The 16,197-nt window shown below is 56.4% G+C and overlaps 1 protein-coding gene across 12 annotated transcripts in view; it reads left to right on the top strand.

Annotated features, from left to right (window-relative positions):
• The first annotated feature begins 8,271 nt into the window (after window positions 1-8,271).
• Window positions 8,272-16,197, top strand: part of TSPOAP1 (TSPO associated protein 1) — a 69,889-nt gene continuing 61,963 nt past the window's right edge. For 7 of the 12 annotated variants that reach the window (XM_037375190.1, XM_037375189.1, XM_037375186.1 and 4 more), the window contains exon 1: window positions 8,275-8,924. In XM_037375190.1, the coding sequence (XP_037231087.1) occupies window positions 8,643-8,924 (282 nt within the window). In that variant the 5' untranslated portion in view covers window positions 8,275-8,642. Of the gene's footprint in view, window positions 8,925-16,197 lie in introns of all 12 variants that reach the window. The other 5 variants (XM_037375188.1, XM_037375196.1, XM_037375187.1 and 2 more) reach the window with 3 other exon arrangements.

Here is a 16,197-nt window from a genome sequence, read left to right as displayed (position 1 = left end):
ATGTCCCCATCAGCCGTTAGAGCTGCCTGGGACCGGGGGAAGTCTGGTGTTGCAGAGCACTGAGTGGGTGAGAGGCTCCAGGAGGTCTCTTGGGCAACACGTTTCCTAAAGAGCAGGTTAGGGCTCGCAGCCCGCTGGCACCCATGTCCCCACCTGTTTCACCCCTACCACCACTGGGCAGCACGCTAAATCCTGCAGACCCCTACCACGGGCTGCCGGCTCCTCCATAAGCTCTCTCCATGGTCAGCATCACCTCGGTCCTGTGTGGGTCCCACCCCCAGGATGGCGCAAGGGGACGTGGTGGAGCCATGCAGCCTCCCCGGCCCCCACACAGCCATGGGGAGTTGGATTCGGTGACTGTCACCCTGTGCAAACAGCCTATGGGGTTTTTTCTTCTTTTTTTTGCACAAACATGTTTGTCACTCGCAGCAGCAAAACTCAGGGGAGCGTAACTGGCTGCTCTGCAACGGCCCCCGGTGCTTCCGGCGCTCCGCGGCGGCCGCCCCTCGCCCCACGGCTGGGCCGGCTGCGGTTGGGCTGCGGGGTGGCGCTGGGTGGGACCGTGCACCGTTATCTCCTCGGCAGCTACGGCTCTTCCTGTGGTCGGGGCCACGTGGGCAGGATGGGGTTAAAAGCAGCCCTGCTTTCCACGGGGGCCCATTGCTCCCCGGCCACCACCATCAGCCCAGACCCCAGACGGCACCCTGCCACACCGGCACCTGGCGTGCACCACCGGCACTCGGCGAGGGCCATCAGCACCTGGCATGCACCACTGGCACCCGATGTGGGTCACCAGCACCCGCCGTGGGCCATCAGCACGTGGCATGGGCCATCCATGCCCCGACCCGGTAATGGGGGGACCCATCTGAGGCGCCCACGTGGCACTCGAGGAGCAGCGTGGGGTCTTTTGGGGTGCTGGCAGCCGTGGCCCCGATCCCGCTGCGAGGGGGGCAGTGGGTGCTGAGGGCCGATGGCAGGTAAGGGGGTGCTCCCCATGCCAGGGATCGGGGTGCAGTGGGGCAGCGCGGAGGGAGGAGGCACCGTGCTGGCGGACGGGTGGGGGCGGGCGGTGCCCGAAGCAGAAGTGCCACCCAGGGGGTTTTTGGTGGCAGTGGGGACGGGATCGGGTAGACGCAGAGGCTGGTGGAGCAGGCGAGGTGAGGCTGTAGGGATTGGGATCTGCGGGGCCTTGGACACAGGGACCTCTGGGTGACCCCCACCACATGGCCTGAAAGGCAATGGGGACATCGGAGGGATCTCCATGGGGCTAGCAGATGGGGTGAGGTGAGGTCCTATGGGGAGCCCCAGGCCATGGATCTCCCGTGGCCTCAGGGGCAGGGGGATGGGACCAAGAGGGTCTTTGGTAGAGGGGCATGAGGTGGGGTCCCCTATTGGGACTTTTCAAGGGTGACGGGGGTGGGGTTTGCCATAAACGCCCACCATGAGGACAAGGCAAAAGAGTCCTCTGTGACCAGAGTGGCATTTAGGTGAGGTCTCCACCATGGGGACAAGGCAATGCAAAGATGGAGGTCGCTGTGGGCTCCCCATCGTGGGGATGGGGGGATAAGGCATAGTCCTCTGTGATCAGGGTGCCGTTTAGGTGGCAAGGGGGCCTCTGTGATGCAGATGGGATTTGAGGGACAATGATGGAATTTGAGGTGGGAACCCACCCTTGGGATACAGACAAGGGGGGTCCTCTGAGACTGGGTTGGCGTTTGAAGGGCAATGAGGGAGTTCAAAGTGGGACCTTGGCAGTGGGGACAGGGTGAGGGGTCCTCTGTGAATGGGATGGGGTATGAGGTGGAGGTCTCCTCATGGTGGCAAAGCAAACACGCCCTCTGTGCCCTGGATGAGGTCTGAGAGGGCATGGTGGGGTTTGAGGTGGGGTCCCCACCAGCAGGGACAAGGCAATTGCGTTCTTTGTGACCAGGATGGGGTCTGAGGTGGGGTCCTCCCTTTGGGAACAAGTCAAAGCTGTCCTCTTTGACCAGGATGGGGTATTAGGTGGCTTCCCCACTTTGGGGGCGAAGTGAGGATGTCCCTTGTGCCCAGGACAGAGCTCACGGTGTGATGCTGGGGCATGAGGTAGGGTCTTGCCCATGGGGAGGACAAGGTGAGGATGTCCCGTGCCCAGGATGGGGGTTTGAGGGAAACAAGGGAGCGCAAGGCAGGATCTCCCCTGTGGGTATGAGGGTGTTCCCCATGCCCAGCATGGCTCCTCGAGGTGGGAGGTGATGCTGGCAGAGGCTGTCTGTCCCCGGGGCAAGACCAGCCCTGCAGTTTGCGTCCCTGGCCATACTGACACTGAAGGTGGCCCCATAGCCGGGCCACAAAGGGTGCGGGAGGTGGCCCTGCGCGGGTGGACGTGAACACATCGCTGGAGGAGAGCAACGCCGGACAGGACACCAACTGAGAGACAGTGCAGTCACCCATAAAGTAGAAAGCACTACTAAACAGCACTGCAGGGTGTAGTGTTTCCTACTTTATGGATGAGTGTACTGTGGGCTACGGAGAAGAGAGCACCGCCACGACCCACGTGCCCATCACGAGTTGCACCCAGTCCGAGAGCAGCGCCTGGGCTGTGCCTGGCCGACTGGATGGTGCCTGTGCTGGGCTGCCCGTGCCATGGGCACTGCCATCCCCCCGGGCTGCAGATGCTCTGCTAATCCCGTTGTCCCTCTGTCATCTGGGGACTGGCCACGTGGGGAAGAGGCCACACGGCCCAGTGCCCCACATGCCCCACATGCCCGGTGGAGGGGCCTGTCGGGTTGGAGTGAGCACCACGCTGGGAGGCCAGGTAGGCAGCAAAGCCTCCGATTCCCGTTTCCCCTCCCCCCCCCCCTCCTCCGCCACCTTCGTTTTCCATGTGGCAAAGCCCTTGGAAGAGCTGGGTGGTTGTGGCCACGTGTGATGGGGAGAGGCATGGGAGGCAGATGGAGGCTCCCGGATGGCTTTGTGCTGCTGAATGATTGCCAGATGCAGCAGGGTGAGGGGCTGCTAAATAAAACAATTTTGGCATTGACTTGTGGACTTTTTTATTCTATTCCTGGGAAATGCAAAACCAGGGAAGAGACACAGTGGTGCCCAGGGCCACAGCAGCGGGGTTGCCCTGCAGAGGGAGGCACCGTGAGCTTGCACACTGCTGGAGAGCATGTTCAAAGCCCTGGGGGAGCCCTGGTGGGACCATGGGTGGGGGTGCTGGAAATGGCTCAAGAGGAGCTGGCAAATCTGAGCCCATCAAAGTGGGGCTGTCACCTTCACCCCACAAGGCTCATCTGCAAAGCTGCCATGTCCTGTGGCAGCCCTAGCTGTGGCCGCAAGGCCACGTGGAGTGAAAACACCCTCCCTATGGCCCCTGTGTCCTTGGAAGCTGGGTTGGTTTTAGATCCCCCAAGGAAAGGCCGGGGGTGGGGGTGGGGTGGGGTGGCTGGAGGGATACAGGGGCCATAGGAGGGTCCCTGTTCCCCAAACATCAGGTCCTGAACCCCCTCCAGCAGCTTCACCCTTGGCTTTGACTCCCCATCTCCTGCAAGTGGGAGAGGGCATCTAAAAATAGTAGAAAAAATATGTTAAACATACACATTTTTTCCTTTTTTGAGCTCAAGTGTTTCCACATTTTGTAAAACTTCTTGTGCTGATCTCGGGAGTGTTTGTGGGTTTTATTGAGTTTGTGGTATTTTTCTTTCACTGTGACCCCTCCCTGGACTGTCCAGAAAGGATCGGGGTGTTTTGCTTCTCTTCATTGTCCCAGCTTTCCCACGTTCCCTGGCTTTGTGACTGTTCAAAGGGGATGCGGAAGGAAAAAAAAAATCAAATCAAAACTGTTGTCATAGTCACAAGGAGGTAAATTTTTAAACAGTAAAAATGAAAAAGGGCTAAAAAAAACCCTGGAGCAGTCAGTGCAGACTGCCCCGAGCAGTTTTCGTTTTGCTGCATGCTGGAAAGGAAAAGCAAGCCCAAGTTTTTAACATGCAAAAGTTCTGAAAGTTCATCTCCTAATAATGAATATTCAAGTATTAGGAAGGATAAATACTGTATGTTTTTGATAGAAGACTATTGTGGTTAGAAATATTACAGCCACTCAGCATTCACTGCTGGGAGAGATGTTTGGAAACTTGTCTCTTGCTGAGAGCAGCAAACCAGAAACTGCTACTTTTTTTCTTTTTTGAAAAAAACCAACCCCATTTGTTAGTGCCCTCCCTCCATACTGAATGCATTTGGGCAGGTTCCCACAAGGAAACATACCCTCTCCCTGCTGGGGTGAGCTTCTGGTCTCCGAAGGACTTCGGCTCCTTTACCTACCCTGGTTTGGTGCCAGAGGTGGGCAGGCTGCATGGTCCCCATCCCTGCTGCTCTGCAGACCCAGAAATGCCCTGAGCAGGGCAGGGGCTGTGGCTGGGACCCCTCCTGTGGGTGCCTGTCCTAGCGATGTGTGTGGCAGCTCTGGAAACGAGCTTTAGGTGCTAACAGCCACCCACCCAGGTTCTGCTGGTGTTTGGAGTAAGAGCCACTCTCTCCCACACCAGCTTTGGTGCATGTAATGGCATTTAGACACCACGCTGTGCCAGGCCAGCACGTCTGGGGCTGCACTGTGACCCCCCAGCAGGGCCAGCCCATCACATCCCCTTTTCTGCTGGGTTATTTTTAACCAGGGTGCAGCCCCTGCGCTGCTCCATAGCACGGTCTCACCAGCGGCCATGTGCCGCTGGGAGTGGCAGGATCAGGGGGAAGGGTGAATGTGAGCAACATGGCCACTTGCATCCCCCCCCTGGAGCTGTGCAACCCCCTGGCCACGGGGCGGGTCCATGGTGGGAGCTGAAGGACTCCACTGGCAAAGCAGGCGCCCGCTCATGTCACTGCACGTTCCTGCAGCCACCAGTGCTGAGCAGTAGGGACTGTCTCACTGGGGCCATCCCCAGGGATCTGCTGGAAAGAAGGTGGAAATGGACTGGTACCCATCAATCACCTCAATCTGGAGGTGCCTGTGAGTGCTGACACATGTCACTGTCCCTGCACCCATGTGCAGGTCCCCCAGGACTGGCATAACCCCAAGCACTCATGCTTCCTTCCCCAGCTGAAACTGCAGCAGAGCTCCTATAAACCCCCCCAGCCCCTGCCAAATGCCATCTCCAGAGCCCAACAGCACCCCACAGGTGCTAATTGGTCTTAATTGCCCTGAACAGCCTCACCTGCACCCCCAATCCCCTCCAACCCACGGCCCCTGGGCCAGCAGCATTATTTAACTCAGCCCTGGGACTTCAGTCCTACTTCAAGTTTTGATGGAGGTAAGCTTCTCTCTGTTCTTGGCACCTAGATGGCCCCTGGCTCTAAATTGTTCAAAGTTTTATCTCCAGCCACATCTCCTGGGCAGACTCCAGGTCCATGTTGCAGGTAGCTTGTCTCTGGCCCTGCACCCTGAATGGACCCCACACCTATGCCATAGCCTTGTCTGTAGCCCTGGCTTTGCCTCTTCTTGCTCCTGGCTGGGCTCCCTGGTCCTGGTTCATCTTATCTTGTCTGGTTGCCAAGGGATCCTGTCATCAGTGTCCTGCTCAAAAACTGTGGGATGGCTCCCTGTATTTTGAGGGGCCTATGAGTGCTGGGGTCACACTTGGCTTCTCAGTTGTTGTCCACTGTGGAACAGCCCAATCTTTGGTGCTCCCCTACAGAAGAAGGCAAGAGGCCATGGGGACCATGTACTGTACCCCTGTTCCTGCCCTGCTGGGTGCAGGCCTGGCTCCTTGGAGGCTTTTGGAGAGCAATGGGTGCTGCTGGAAGGCTCTGCTGGGATCCTTTTTCATCTCCCCAGAATTGAGCTGCTGATCTTGAGCTCTCCAGTATCACTCATTTTTCATTGGTTGCTCTATATCAACATTTTTTTTTTCCCTGATCCTGTGGTTTCCCCTGTTCTGGGAGAGCTTCAAGGGTCTTTCTAGGAAGTGCTTTGGCCCTTTTCCTCTACAGGAGCTGCAGCCCTGCAGCAGATCCCTGGAGACTTGAGGACCAGGGTGCCTGTTAGCACCCCATCCCCATAGCTCTCATGAAGACCTTCATTGACTTGCAGCTCAGGGAGCTCCTGAGCTACTGAATCTTTGCTTAATAGGCCAGATTAATTTCTTTATCTCCTAAGGTGGTCTGTAGCCATGACTTATCCAGCTGGCTGAATAGCTGTAGGCTGGCCAAGGCATGAAAGATCATCTCCAGCTTCCCAAGTGCAGGGCCCTGGGGAACATCACCTCCCCAGGGCTGGTGACAAGTGTGTGCAGACACCCCATCCAGGGCCTTCAGTGTGGGAGATCCAGCGCTGAACTTGAGCTGGCCCAGGAGACTGTCCCTGGCCCCTCTTTCTCCATGGTAGCAGGTCCTGGGAGTGCCATGGAGCTGCACAGGTCTGGCACTGGTGAGCAGGAGAAGCAGAAAGCTGTCTGGCGAGGGTGGAGGCAGCACGTCCCAGACAAGATAAGCGGAGACCCTAAGCAGCACGTGGCAGTGGAAGTGCAAAGCAAGATGTGTTGGAGCAGGGTTTCCAAGGAGGCTGTGCTGTGAGCGGCGTGCGTGCTGCTCGCAACCACGCGATCTTATCAGTGGTGCTTTTCCTTTCCCACTGCTGGCTCTTGCCGCCAGCTAATTAAACGAGCTTGTTCTGTCTTGTCAGCGAACTGTGTGGTGCCTGGGCCTTGTTTCATGCTTGTGCAGCACCTGGAGATCCTGCCTGGTGTCTCCCCAGGGGGAAATGGTCATGGGCAGGGAACAGGGGGGATCCCAGCAGCGGGAGATGGTGGGACTCATCCTGAGCTGTTCCTGGAGGAGGTCACTTAAGCTGCTGTTTTGAAGGCACACAAGTACCAGAAAGTGCAGACAGGTGGGATCAATTGTCTGGAATCTTGCCTCTGCTCTGTTGGCTGCGTTTGCTCCTCATCCCCAGCTTGGGGCTTCCCCTTACCGCACACACACAAAGCTCCTTAAAATCAGATGGCTCAGAGATCTGGGACTGGGGTGGAATGGCAGGCTCCTGCATGCTGGGAGATGTGAGACTGTCGGACCTGGTGGTAGCTCCCCACAGCGCAGGACTTCATCTAAGTGGGTCATCTACACCCTTTGCAGTCAGCAGTGAGAAATAACTGTCTTAGTGGCAATTTGCCTGTGCTGTCTCTGCTCAGGCAGAGATGACACATAGCCAACGGCATTCATTTCAAGAGCTGACACATCTGCGCAGTACACATCTGGATGTGCTGATGGGGCTTTCAAAGGAGGTGCTCACAAAGTGGTGTCTGAAAGGGGCACCAAAGACATCCTGCACAGGGCAGAGGCGCGGAGCAGGTGCAGGAGCCAGGACCACAAAGGCAGCGACGCTGTGGAATGCCAGCTGCTGTCCCCACCCCGCAGGGGACCGGGAGTTGTTGCCACACAGAGGAGGTGGGGAGGCAGGACCCGTCCCCAGCTGTTCATCAGTGGTACAGGGTCTGTGCCACCCCTGCTGGTTCTGGGATCATTAACCCTTGCGCTGCACCGGGCGAGCTTTGAACAGGGCTGGGGAGCAAGGACAGGCAGATGTCCCTCAGGGTGATTAGGTGGCTTTCCCCTGAGCATCCCTAAAGCCGCGCAGCCTGATGAATGAGATGATCTTCATCAAAGACACCGCGAGACGGGTAGTAGGCAGAGGGAGCACGAGTCTGCCCGCTTTGTGTGTGCGCTCAGAGATGGCAGTGCCCCGCTCTGCTACAGCCTTAACGCTGCGAACTCCGGTCTCCCTGCATCATATCACGCCCCCCAGCCCTCGCTGCTCCCACCCTCCCCCGCCTCTCGCCCCGCAGCCCCTACCCCGGGCAGGCTGCAGGCAGGGCAGCGGGCTGTTCCCAGCACGCCCTGGCGGTGCGGAGGGACGCTGTGGGAGCATCCCTGGGCAGAGCTCAGCGCCCCTGCTTGTGCCCCACCATCGGGGGTGGGGGGGAGGGCAAACACCCGCTGCCCCGCCCGGGAGCGGGCTTGCCGGTGCTGCCCCCAAACCTCCATCCCGGCGGGGGTGCGGGGCTCTGAGGGACCCCGGCCCCGGAGTGCGGGGCGGTGATGCGGGGCAGGGGGCTGGGGGGCAGCCCGCCAGCCCCCCCGCTGCCGCACACCCCCGCTGCCTCATCAATAAGCAGCAAACCCGGTTCCGCAGCGTTGCCATGGAAACCGGCGCAGCCGCCGCTATTGGCGGCCCGGGGCGCGGCGCGGCCCCCCCGGGTGCGCGGCCCGGCTTATTATTGATGACTCGGCAGCGTCTGCGCCGGGGGCTGCCTGGAGCCGCGGTGAGGGGCTGGCGGCTCCCCCGGCCCCTCCGCTACGTCATCCCGGTCCGGGCGGGCGGCGGGCATGGGGCCGGGGGCGGCAGGGGGCTAAGGGCGGCGGGCAGCGGACGGCAGCCTTTGTACGGCGCGTAGGGGGGGCGGCGGCCGCCCGCCGAGCCGGCGGATCCAGGCGGGGATGGAGCCTCCCCCGGCGCAGGGATGCTGCTGCTGCCGCCGCCGCCTCCGTCCCCGCCGGGGGGGAGCGCGGCCCGGGCTGCTCCCGCCGCCGCGGCTCTGATGCCTTCGGGTTTTCCGTGCCGGCCCCCGGGAGCCTTCGCTGTTACCGAGTGAGCCCAGAGCCCCGTCCCAGCCATGCAGGAGCCGGAGCGGGGCTTGCCCAGCGCGGACCCCGCGGCCTCCGCCTGGCCGGACCTGGGCACGCGTAACGTCCCGGGGGGCGACGGTGACAGGGCGAGCTGCCAGCTGGGCCCGGGGCCGGGGGAGGCCGGAGCAGCCCAGCCTCGGGAGGCGGCCCCGGGGCCGCTCCACAGACTCCCGCCGGACCCCCAGCGCGTTCGCTCCGCACCCGAGCTCATTAGGCCGCTGCGAGCGATGGACGGGCGCGGAGGCGAGCGGGCGGACGGGCCCCCCCAGGTAAGGCGCTGCCGAAGGGGCGCTTGCTGCGGGCGGGGGGCGGCCGGGGGCCTTGTGGGGGGAGCGGCGCCGGGGCAGCGCTCCGAGGGGTATGGGGGGCAGCCGCACTCGGCCGGGGCTGAGCCACACGCAGGACCGTCCCCGTGGGGCCGGGGGCTGCCAGAGCCGCCGCTGCTGCCCGGCCGCGGGGGGGGCCCGCCGGGGCCCGCGCTGGGCAGAGCCCACCTGGTGCAGCCGCAGCCCCTGCACTAGCGAGGGCTGAGCCGTTCCTGCGGCGTCTCCTCGCTCCGGCAGCATCAATGGCTCTGCAGGTAGCGGTAGGGACGTGATTCACTGCCACCCCCTTCCAGAGCATCCCCTCTCGGCCCAGCGTAGCCCAGGAGGGCCTGGGGCACCGGCACTGCTGGGGAGCCCGTCCCTGCAGGCAGCACCGGGGCACCTGGAGGCAATGCAATGCTTGGCCCCTTGCAGCATCTCTCTAAAAACAACCCCAAAAGCTCCATCAGAGTCTCGTTTCCTGATCCAGGTCACAGAAGTTCATCAGCTTGTCCTGCTTAGGACAGCTTGCCCTCTTTTCCCATGAGTAAAATCAGCCACCTTCCTGGGATACCCTGGTGTCTGGGGTAGCTCTGCAGTGCTTTTTAAACAGGGGAGAAATCAGCTCTTGGCCTGTTCTTGAGCACAGGGGAGAAGAGCTGAGCGGAGCTGATTGGGGTTTAGCAGGTTTTTAAGCCAAGCCCGTGCTGCGCTGCTGAGCCTGGCTGGAGACCAGGCTGGACTGGCCACAGGAGAAATGGTGCTGCTGGACACCCATCAAGAGAGAAGAGGTTTCACTCAAGCACAGTTTCTTGTGGGTCTCTTTTGAAGGGCTGTTTATCGTGAGGCTTGAAAGGCCACATTGAACCATGCTGTCCTTGGTCTGCCTCTAACCGCAGCCCCTGACTGTTCCAGAAGCACCCCAGCCAAAAATGGGGCAGCAGAATGGGAAGGATTTCTGCTCCTACCTCTTTTCTATCCATCGCAAGAGTCGAATCCATTGTGCCAAACTTACTGTCTTCTCTCTCTTTGGGAGAGCCAGATGGCATGGGAGGAGGTAGGCACAGTGTCCTGGTGGGGGAGCCCAAGTGGGGGGGCTGGGAGTCACTGGGGTGGCTGGTTCAAAGGGGTGTCTGTGGGTGCTCCAGCAGCCAAAGAGCATCCTGTGGCGTTGGGGCCGTGCACCCAGCTCTAGCTGATCCCTGCAGTGGGTCCCCCATGCACCAGCTGTGCACAAGGTGGTGGAGGGGTTGAGGACCCCTCTTGGTTTCTGTGGTGGTGACTGCTGAGCACCTGCCATCCAGTTTGTCTTGGTTCTTGGGCTGCTTTGAGTGTTTCTGCATGATCCTGGAGGCTTCTGGCTTGGTGGGTGACTATTATTTCCCTTCCCACTCCCAAGGGGTTGTGCAGCACCATGGTAGTATCATCATAGTACCAGTGTACCAGGGCAGTGCTATGGTGGTACTTGATGGTACTGATGGTGCCATGATGGTATCAGAGCAATGGTACTGTGGTACCTGGTGGTGCTCTGCTGCATTGTGGTAGTGCCACAGTACTAGCATGATGTTACTGTGGTGGTACTGGTGGTGCCATGGCAGTACCATCCTTAACATTGATGTTGATCTGCAGAAAGGTCAACTTGTCTTTTCCTAGAAAAAAAAAAATCCAGCGTTTCCTCCTGAAGTCAAGTGGCTTTAGTGATGTGCAAGGCTTCCAGTTCAGACCCAGGAGGGAGCTCAGCGCTGCTGTCCCCGGCAGAGCAAATGCCGGTGCTGCTGGGCTGTGGAAGCTACATCCTTACACCGACTTCCTATGGAGCAAGTGCTTGTGCTACAGCTGGGCAAAGAGAATGCTTACATAGCTCCCCTCCAAAAGCATGGCTCTGCCTGGCCATGCTGGACAAGCGCTATGGACGCCATGTGTCCTGCTGCCAGAACGGGGCTTCCTTTAGGAGGCTCGTCCTTGGGATGTCAGAGCTCCGTTATGCAAACAGGACAGATGCCTCCAGGGAGTAATCTCCTAGTGCAGGGAAGAGCCTCCTGAGGGCTCATCACTGACAAAGTTGATTAAAGATGTTGATTTTATGATGAAGCTCTTGCCGTGTGTCCCAGCCTCCACTGCTGTTGCTCTGCTATTCCCTCAGGGACAGTCTATGGGCAGATGTTAAGGCTGTCTGTAGGTCAAGTTAATCTCAGCTCTGCACTCAGGAGGGACCTGAGCAAGAAAGGCTGGAGAGCTGCTGCTCTTCTCCCATTTGGGAGCTGGCAAGGGAACTCTGGAGTTGGAGAGGTGGGTTGGGGGGGCACACCTGGAGCCTCCCATCCAGCCCCTGCCCGGAGCAGGGCTGGCTCCAGAGCTGGAAGAGGTTGCTCAGGGCCTAATTCTGATTGGGATCCCACCACTTCTCTAACCCTGTCCTGAAGCTGCAGCGCTCTCGTGGACAGGAATGTTCTCCATAGGTCTGGCGGGAATTTCCCTCGTTGTGACTTGTGCCCATGTCTTCCCAGCCGTTTGCTGTGTGCTTCTGCATCCTGCTATGCACTGCAGGGTCTCCTAGCTCCACTGCAGAGTAGTGGGTCCCACCATCTTGCCAGTGAATAATGCTGCCTGGGGGCTTGCTATCACAAAGGAATTCTTGGTCCTAAGCCTTTGAAATTGCTCCAGTCTTGCTTTCCAAAATTTCTGTGGGGACACAGCAGGTAAAAAAAATTCTTTCCTGCTGAGAATCTCCAGGCACTGCAGGTGTAGGATCCCGATCAGAATAATGAGTATCAGAGAATGAGGAAAATGTTGTCTGTGTACGAAGAATGGGGTTAAAGTGGCACAGACACAGTCTGGCTGGTAATTGGACAGTTCCCCCAATGCTGTCAGATGGATTTGAGAGCGCTTCCCACAAGAGCTCAGCTGCCTGCATCTCTTATGGGTTGCTGTTCCAGTGGGATCTGCTTTGGCCCTGGAAGCTCAGGATGGTTTGGGGGCAGGTTGCTGAAGCGAAGGCTCTCTTCTTGTGCCCTGAATTGAAAGAAGGGAGAGGAGCAAGGTCATTCGCTCGCTTCCTGCAACCTCCTCAGCTGCACTTAAAGAAGGGATGAGCTCAGTGGCTCACCACATCCCTGTTCTGGCATCCCATGAATGGCACAAGCAAGGAGCACAGCTAGGGTGCTCAGGGTTGGCCATCACGATGACTACTCAATCTCAAGAGGTTGCTTTGGACCTGAACTTCTTAAAAGCCAAGCCTCAGCTTCCCTGGAGGTCATACGGAGCTGAGGATATTCAATAAATCAAAAAACCCAACTGAAAGTGTTTAAACCAAGGAGCCCCCCAGTCAGCAGGAATTTAAATACCCACAAAAGAACCACTGTTTCCAGTGGGGCTTAATAACAAAGCATAGAAACACTGAGAATTAGAAAATGCTGGTAAAGATCCTCCATGTCAAGTGTTCAGACCAAGCTGCATTTAGCAATAAGCTCAGTGCCTTTTGCAGGAATTAATGGCCTTTCAAGAGCTTCAGATTTTTCATTGGCCAAGATGGAAAACTATTCGTTTAATGTCTGAGGGTGCATAGAGCTGCATCCTTGACTAGAAAGGATAGGTCAGCAGAATAAAAGATGGTAGTAGGGCGAGAAGGTCTTCCTGGGCAGCGAAGCCAGTTCTTTCTGTTACAGACACCATTTCCTGCAATCCCAAATAGATAAAAGATCTTGCTCCATTTTTCTCAAAATCTGAGTAAATTAATTTTTCTTGTCTTGGCAATGCTTAGCCTCGTGGAAATGACTTAGTGCTGTTTTCTGCAAGTGCTACGAATGTACGGCCAACCTCAGATAGCTGCCTGCCATGAAGAGCCAGTGCAACTTTATTTGTAGGAACGAATGAAAGAAAAGGCAAAGTGAGGCTGTAGGAAGGGGAAGGTAATTTTCATGTTAACTATATTTCTAAGTAAGCTCATACTCTCTGTACAAAGGCATGTCCAAATGTCTCGGCCAGCTCACTTGTGTGGGACATGGAGGATGAGGGACAACAACCATTGCCGCCTCATTGTATCCTTGGCTCCTGTGGACTGGTGATGACAGACTGGTTTTGGGACAGGGCTGTCACACCATGTTGGTGTTGGCCATTACTGTACTGTCATCTTTTGCCTCATCATCTTCTTAATTTCACCTTCTGTAAATTTTTGGTGAGGGGACTCACCAATGTCTTTGCTTCCTTGGTTTGGGAGTCCTATGGCTGTAGTCTTCCTTCCTGCTGGAATAATGTGAAGAGAAATGGCATGTGCAATGCTGGCAGCCTTGTTGCCCTCCCCCTGCTGTGAGTGTCGGCTTTCTGCATCCCAGCCGTCTGCTTAGCAGTTCTGAGAAAACACCCTTTGGGGCATCAGTTTTTAAGGCTTCTGCTGGTTTTGTCATTCACATTTTCATATTGATCGCTGAACACCAGCTCTGCTCTTGTGAGTGGTGTGAGGGGATGTTTCCCTCCATCTCTTAGCTACTTGTCAAAGCCATTGGAGAAGTGGGGCTTCTCAGCTCAGGACAAAATCCTGTGATTGCCCCAGATGAGATCTTGCTTCAGTGACAGGGGCAAGGAATGCCGTTTCCAACGTGCCAGCGCCTGGGAAACTAGAACAGGCTTTAAGCCAATCTGACCCAAGCAGAAAAGGTGCTTTGGGCCACTGGGAAACCGCAAGTAATTTGGAAAACAACAACAGGTAGGGGAGAAATGGGGAGCACATATCAAGGCAAAAGCTGAGCTGTGCATACACCTGCTGCTCTAGCTACCTTATGTATCTTCCAAGGTGGCACATCTGCCTCTTCAGAGATAAACATAGTAGGTAGTCATAGAATGATTTGGGTTGGAAGGGACCTCAAAGATCATCCAGTCCAACCCCTGCACCATGGGCAGGGCCACCTTCCACCAGAGCAGGTTGCCCAAAGCCCCGTCCCACCTGGCCCTGACCCCTGCCAGGGATAGGGCACCCACAGATGCTCTGGGCAGCCTGTGCCCATGTCACCACCCTTGCAGTACAGAATTCCTTCCTAACATATGATCTAAATCTCCCCTCTTTTAGTTTAAAACCATTTCCCTTGTGTCCTATTGCTACACACCCTACCAAAAAGTCTTATGGATACCATTGACGAGGCACTGAGGTGAGAAGGAGACCTGTATTAAATGTTTGAGTTATGGCACTGTTAGAGCACAGTGGGTGTGGGCAGGGTATCTGCTGAACCACAGCTCAGTGGCTTTCCAGGGTGAAGTCCTGACACAGCCCAGGGCCATGCACTGGGGACAGGCGCTTTGTTCCCAAGTGCATTTGTCAAGTACCAAAGTCTCACGCCTTTCTAGGGAGCGTTTCTTTGCATTAGAGTTTCTGTCACAAGAAAAGAGGTATTGGAGAACAATTGTCCCTGCTCCAGCTGTCAAAATACCAAACCTGGAAAGAGCTAAATTTTATCATTCTCCAGGGTTGGGGTGGTGGTTGGTTTTTTTTCATGCTTACAAAATAAAATTAGCTGATATGTGGCATCCAAAAAGAGTCCAGATGCTCCACAAAGACCTTGGGGTTATCTGGGCCTAAGCCTGCAGTGCTGGGAGCTGCAGGCTGACTTTTGCTCAGACCTAGGTCACAAAAAGCCTCCAAAATTTCTATAGGAAACCAAAAACCAAAGCTCAAATGATTTGCAACACAAAAAGCAGAGGTTGCAAAGTCTTTCTGTGTTTGCACTGAAGATGTTAACACATTTACTTCCCACTTCTTCTATGTTTTGCTTTTTTTCTAGTAGAAATGCTTTTTCTTGAGCCTGTTTCTCTGCAGGTTCAGTGACTTGCTCAGCAGCACCCAGAAAAATCTGCAATGGGGAAAAAAGGTAGCTTGGCTGTCTTGGCTCCTGATCAGGCACCTGAGTTTTACAACCAGACTAGGTTTTATGTCTATAGCCTGGCTTTCACACATTTCCAAGCTGTGCAATGAAACGGAGATGCCGTTAGTGTCCCCTGACTGTGGTGAGGATGGAGCATGGTCCTGTTTTACCAGAGTGGGGCTAGGCCAAATCTTTCTGAAAGCTGGTAAGAGACAAGGGAGAAGCTTGTACATCAGTGTTAAACAGTACTTGGAAGAGCAGGCTTTGTATGTGATTTTCGTCCTTTGAAAGGCAGGTACCTTTCTCACAAGGTGTGTAGGTGGGAAAGAGCCTACAAGGGATACAAGGGTGCCCAGGGGTCACAGAATGACCCAAGGGCAGGGAGGTGATGGTGATGTTGTCATTGAGGAGCATGCTTTGCACAACCCTGTGCAGCAGGTGATCTGGTAGCCAAGATGGATCATATCCCAGCGATCATCAGCTGCTGTTTCTGGCTGCACACATCCTGGGTTTGCAGAGTGGTTTGTGTTTAACGTGGAGAGAAGTTAGGTCACAGCTGGGGAAAGCCTGTCTGGGGCCACACATACCTTGTCGTGCTCCTGCTGTTGGCAGGTAGCGGCCAGCTGGAATGAGTGTGGGATACAGGTCTCCATACCACACTGGAGAGCTGGGTGAGGAGCAAATCAAGGACTGATGATACCAGTAGCTGTTCAGCCAGAGGAGCACCTGCACCCTGAGGAGGGCCCTTCCCCGGCGAGAGTCCCCACTGGGGCCTCACCTGGCGGGACCGCTTGCTGTGGGTCTCTGTGCTGGGCTCTGCGGTGCAGGGACAGGCTGGCCCTAGGGAGAAGGAAAGGCCTTCTCCAAACCCTCTGTCCCTCCCGACTGACTGCCCTGTTTTATCTCTGATTGTGAAAGGTGAAGAAACATGTGCACGGTACATCAGGAGCAGTTCTGAGCTGCCTTTCCAGCAGCCGTGTTGGTATTTTGGTGTCATTTTCTCTTGTCTGCTTGCAAAACCTCTTGTATTTTGGATTTGCTGTTAAAGGGGAGAAGTTGTGCTGCACTGAACGCTGGACTTGGCTGCAGCCTGGGTTTGGAGAGCTGATGCTCTGCCTCTGCCTTGAGAGTTTATTTTCCACTCACATTCCTCCTTGTCTCAGTTTTGCAGGTACATTAATTTCTCCCTGCCTGGGGAGGCTGGAGAAGCTGAGCTCATCAAAGGACAGCCAAGCCAGGGTGATCAGGGCTACTGAGCTGATTTTTCTTCTCCTGGAATAGCTGGGCTTGTTTTCCTGGGATTGATGATGGTGCTTTCATGAAATGGTTTAAAGATAGAGAGGATCTGGATTTGTGAGACTCCAATTTTAGCTGTGTATCTCATT

This window comes from Falco rusticolus, chromosome 1 (assembly GCF_015220075.1).
Source record: "Falco rusticolus isolate bFalRus1 chromosome 1, bFalRus1.pri, whole genome shotgun sequence".
NCBI lineage: Eukaryota > Metazoa > Chordata > Aves > Falconiformes > Falconidae > Falco > Falco rusticolus.
The sequence above is the reverse complement of the archived record's forward strand: the minus strand, read 5'-3'. Positions and strand labels throughout refer to the sequence as shown.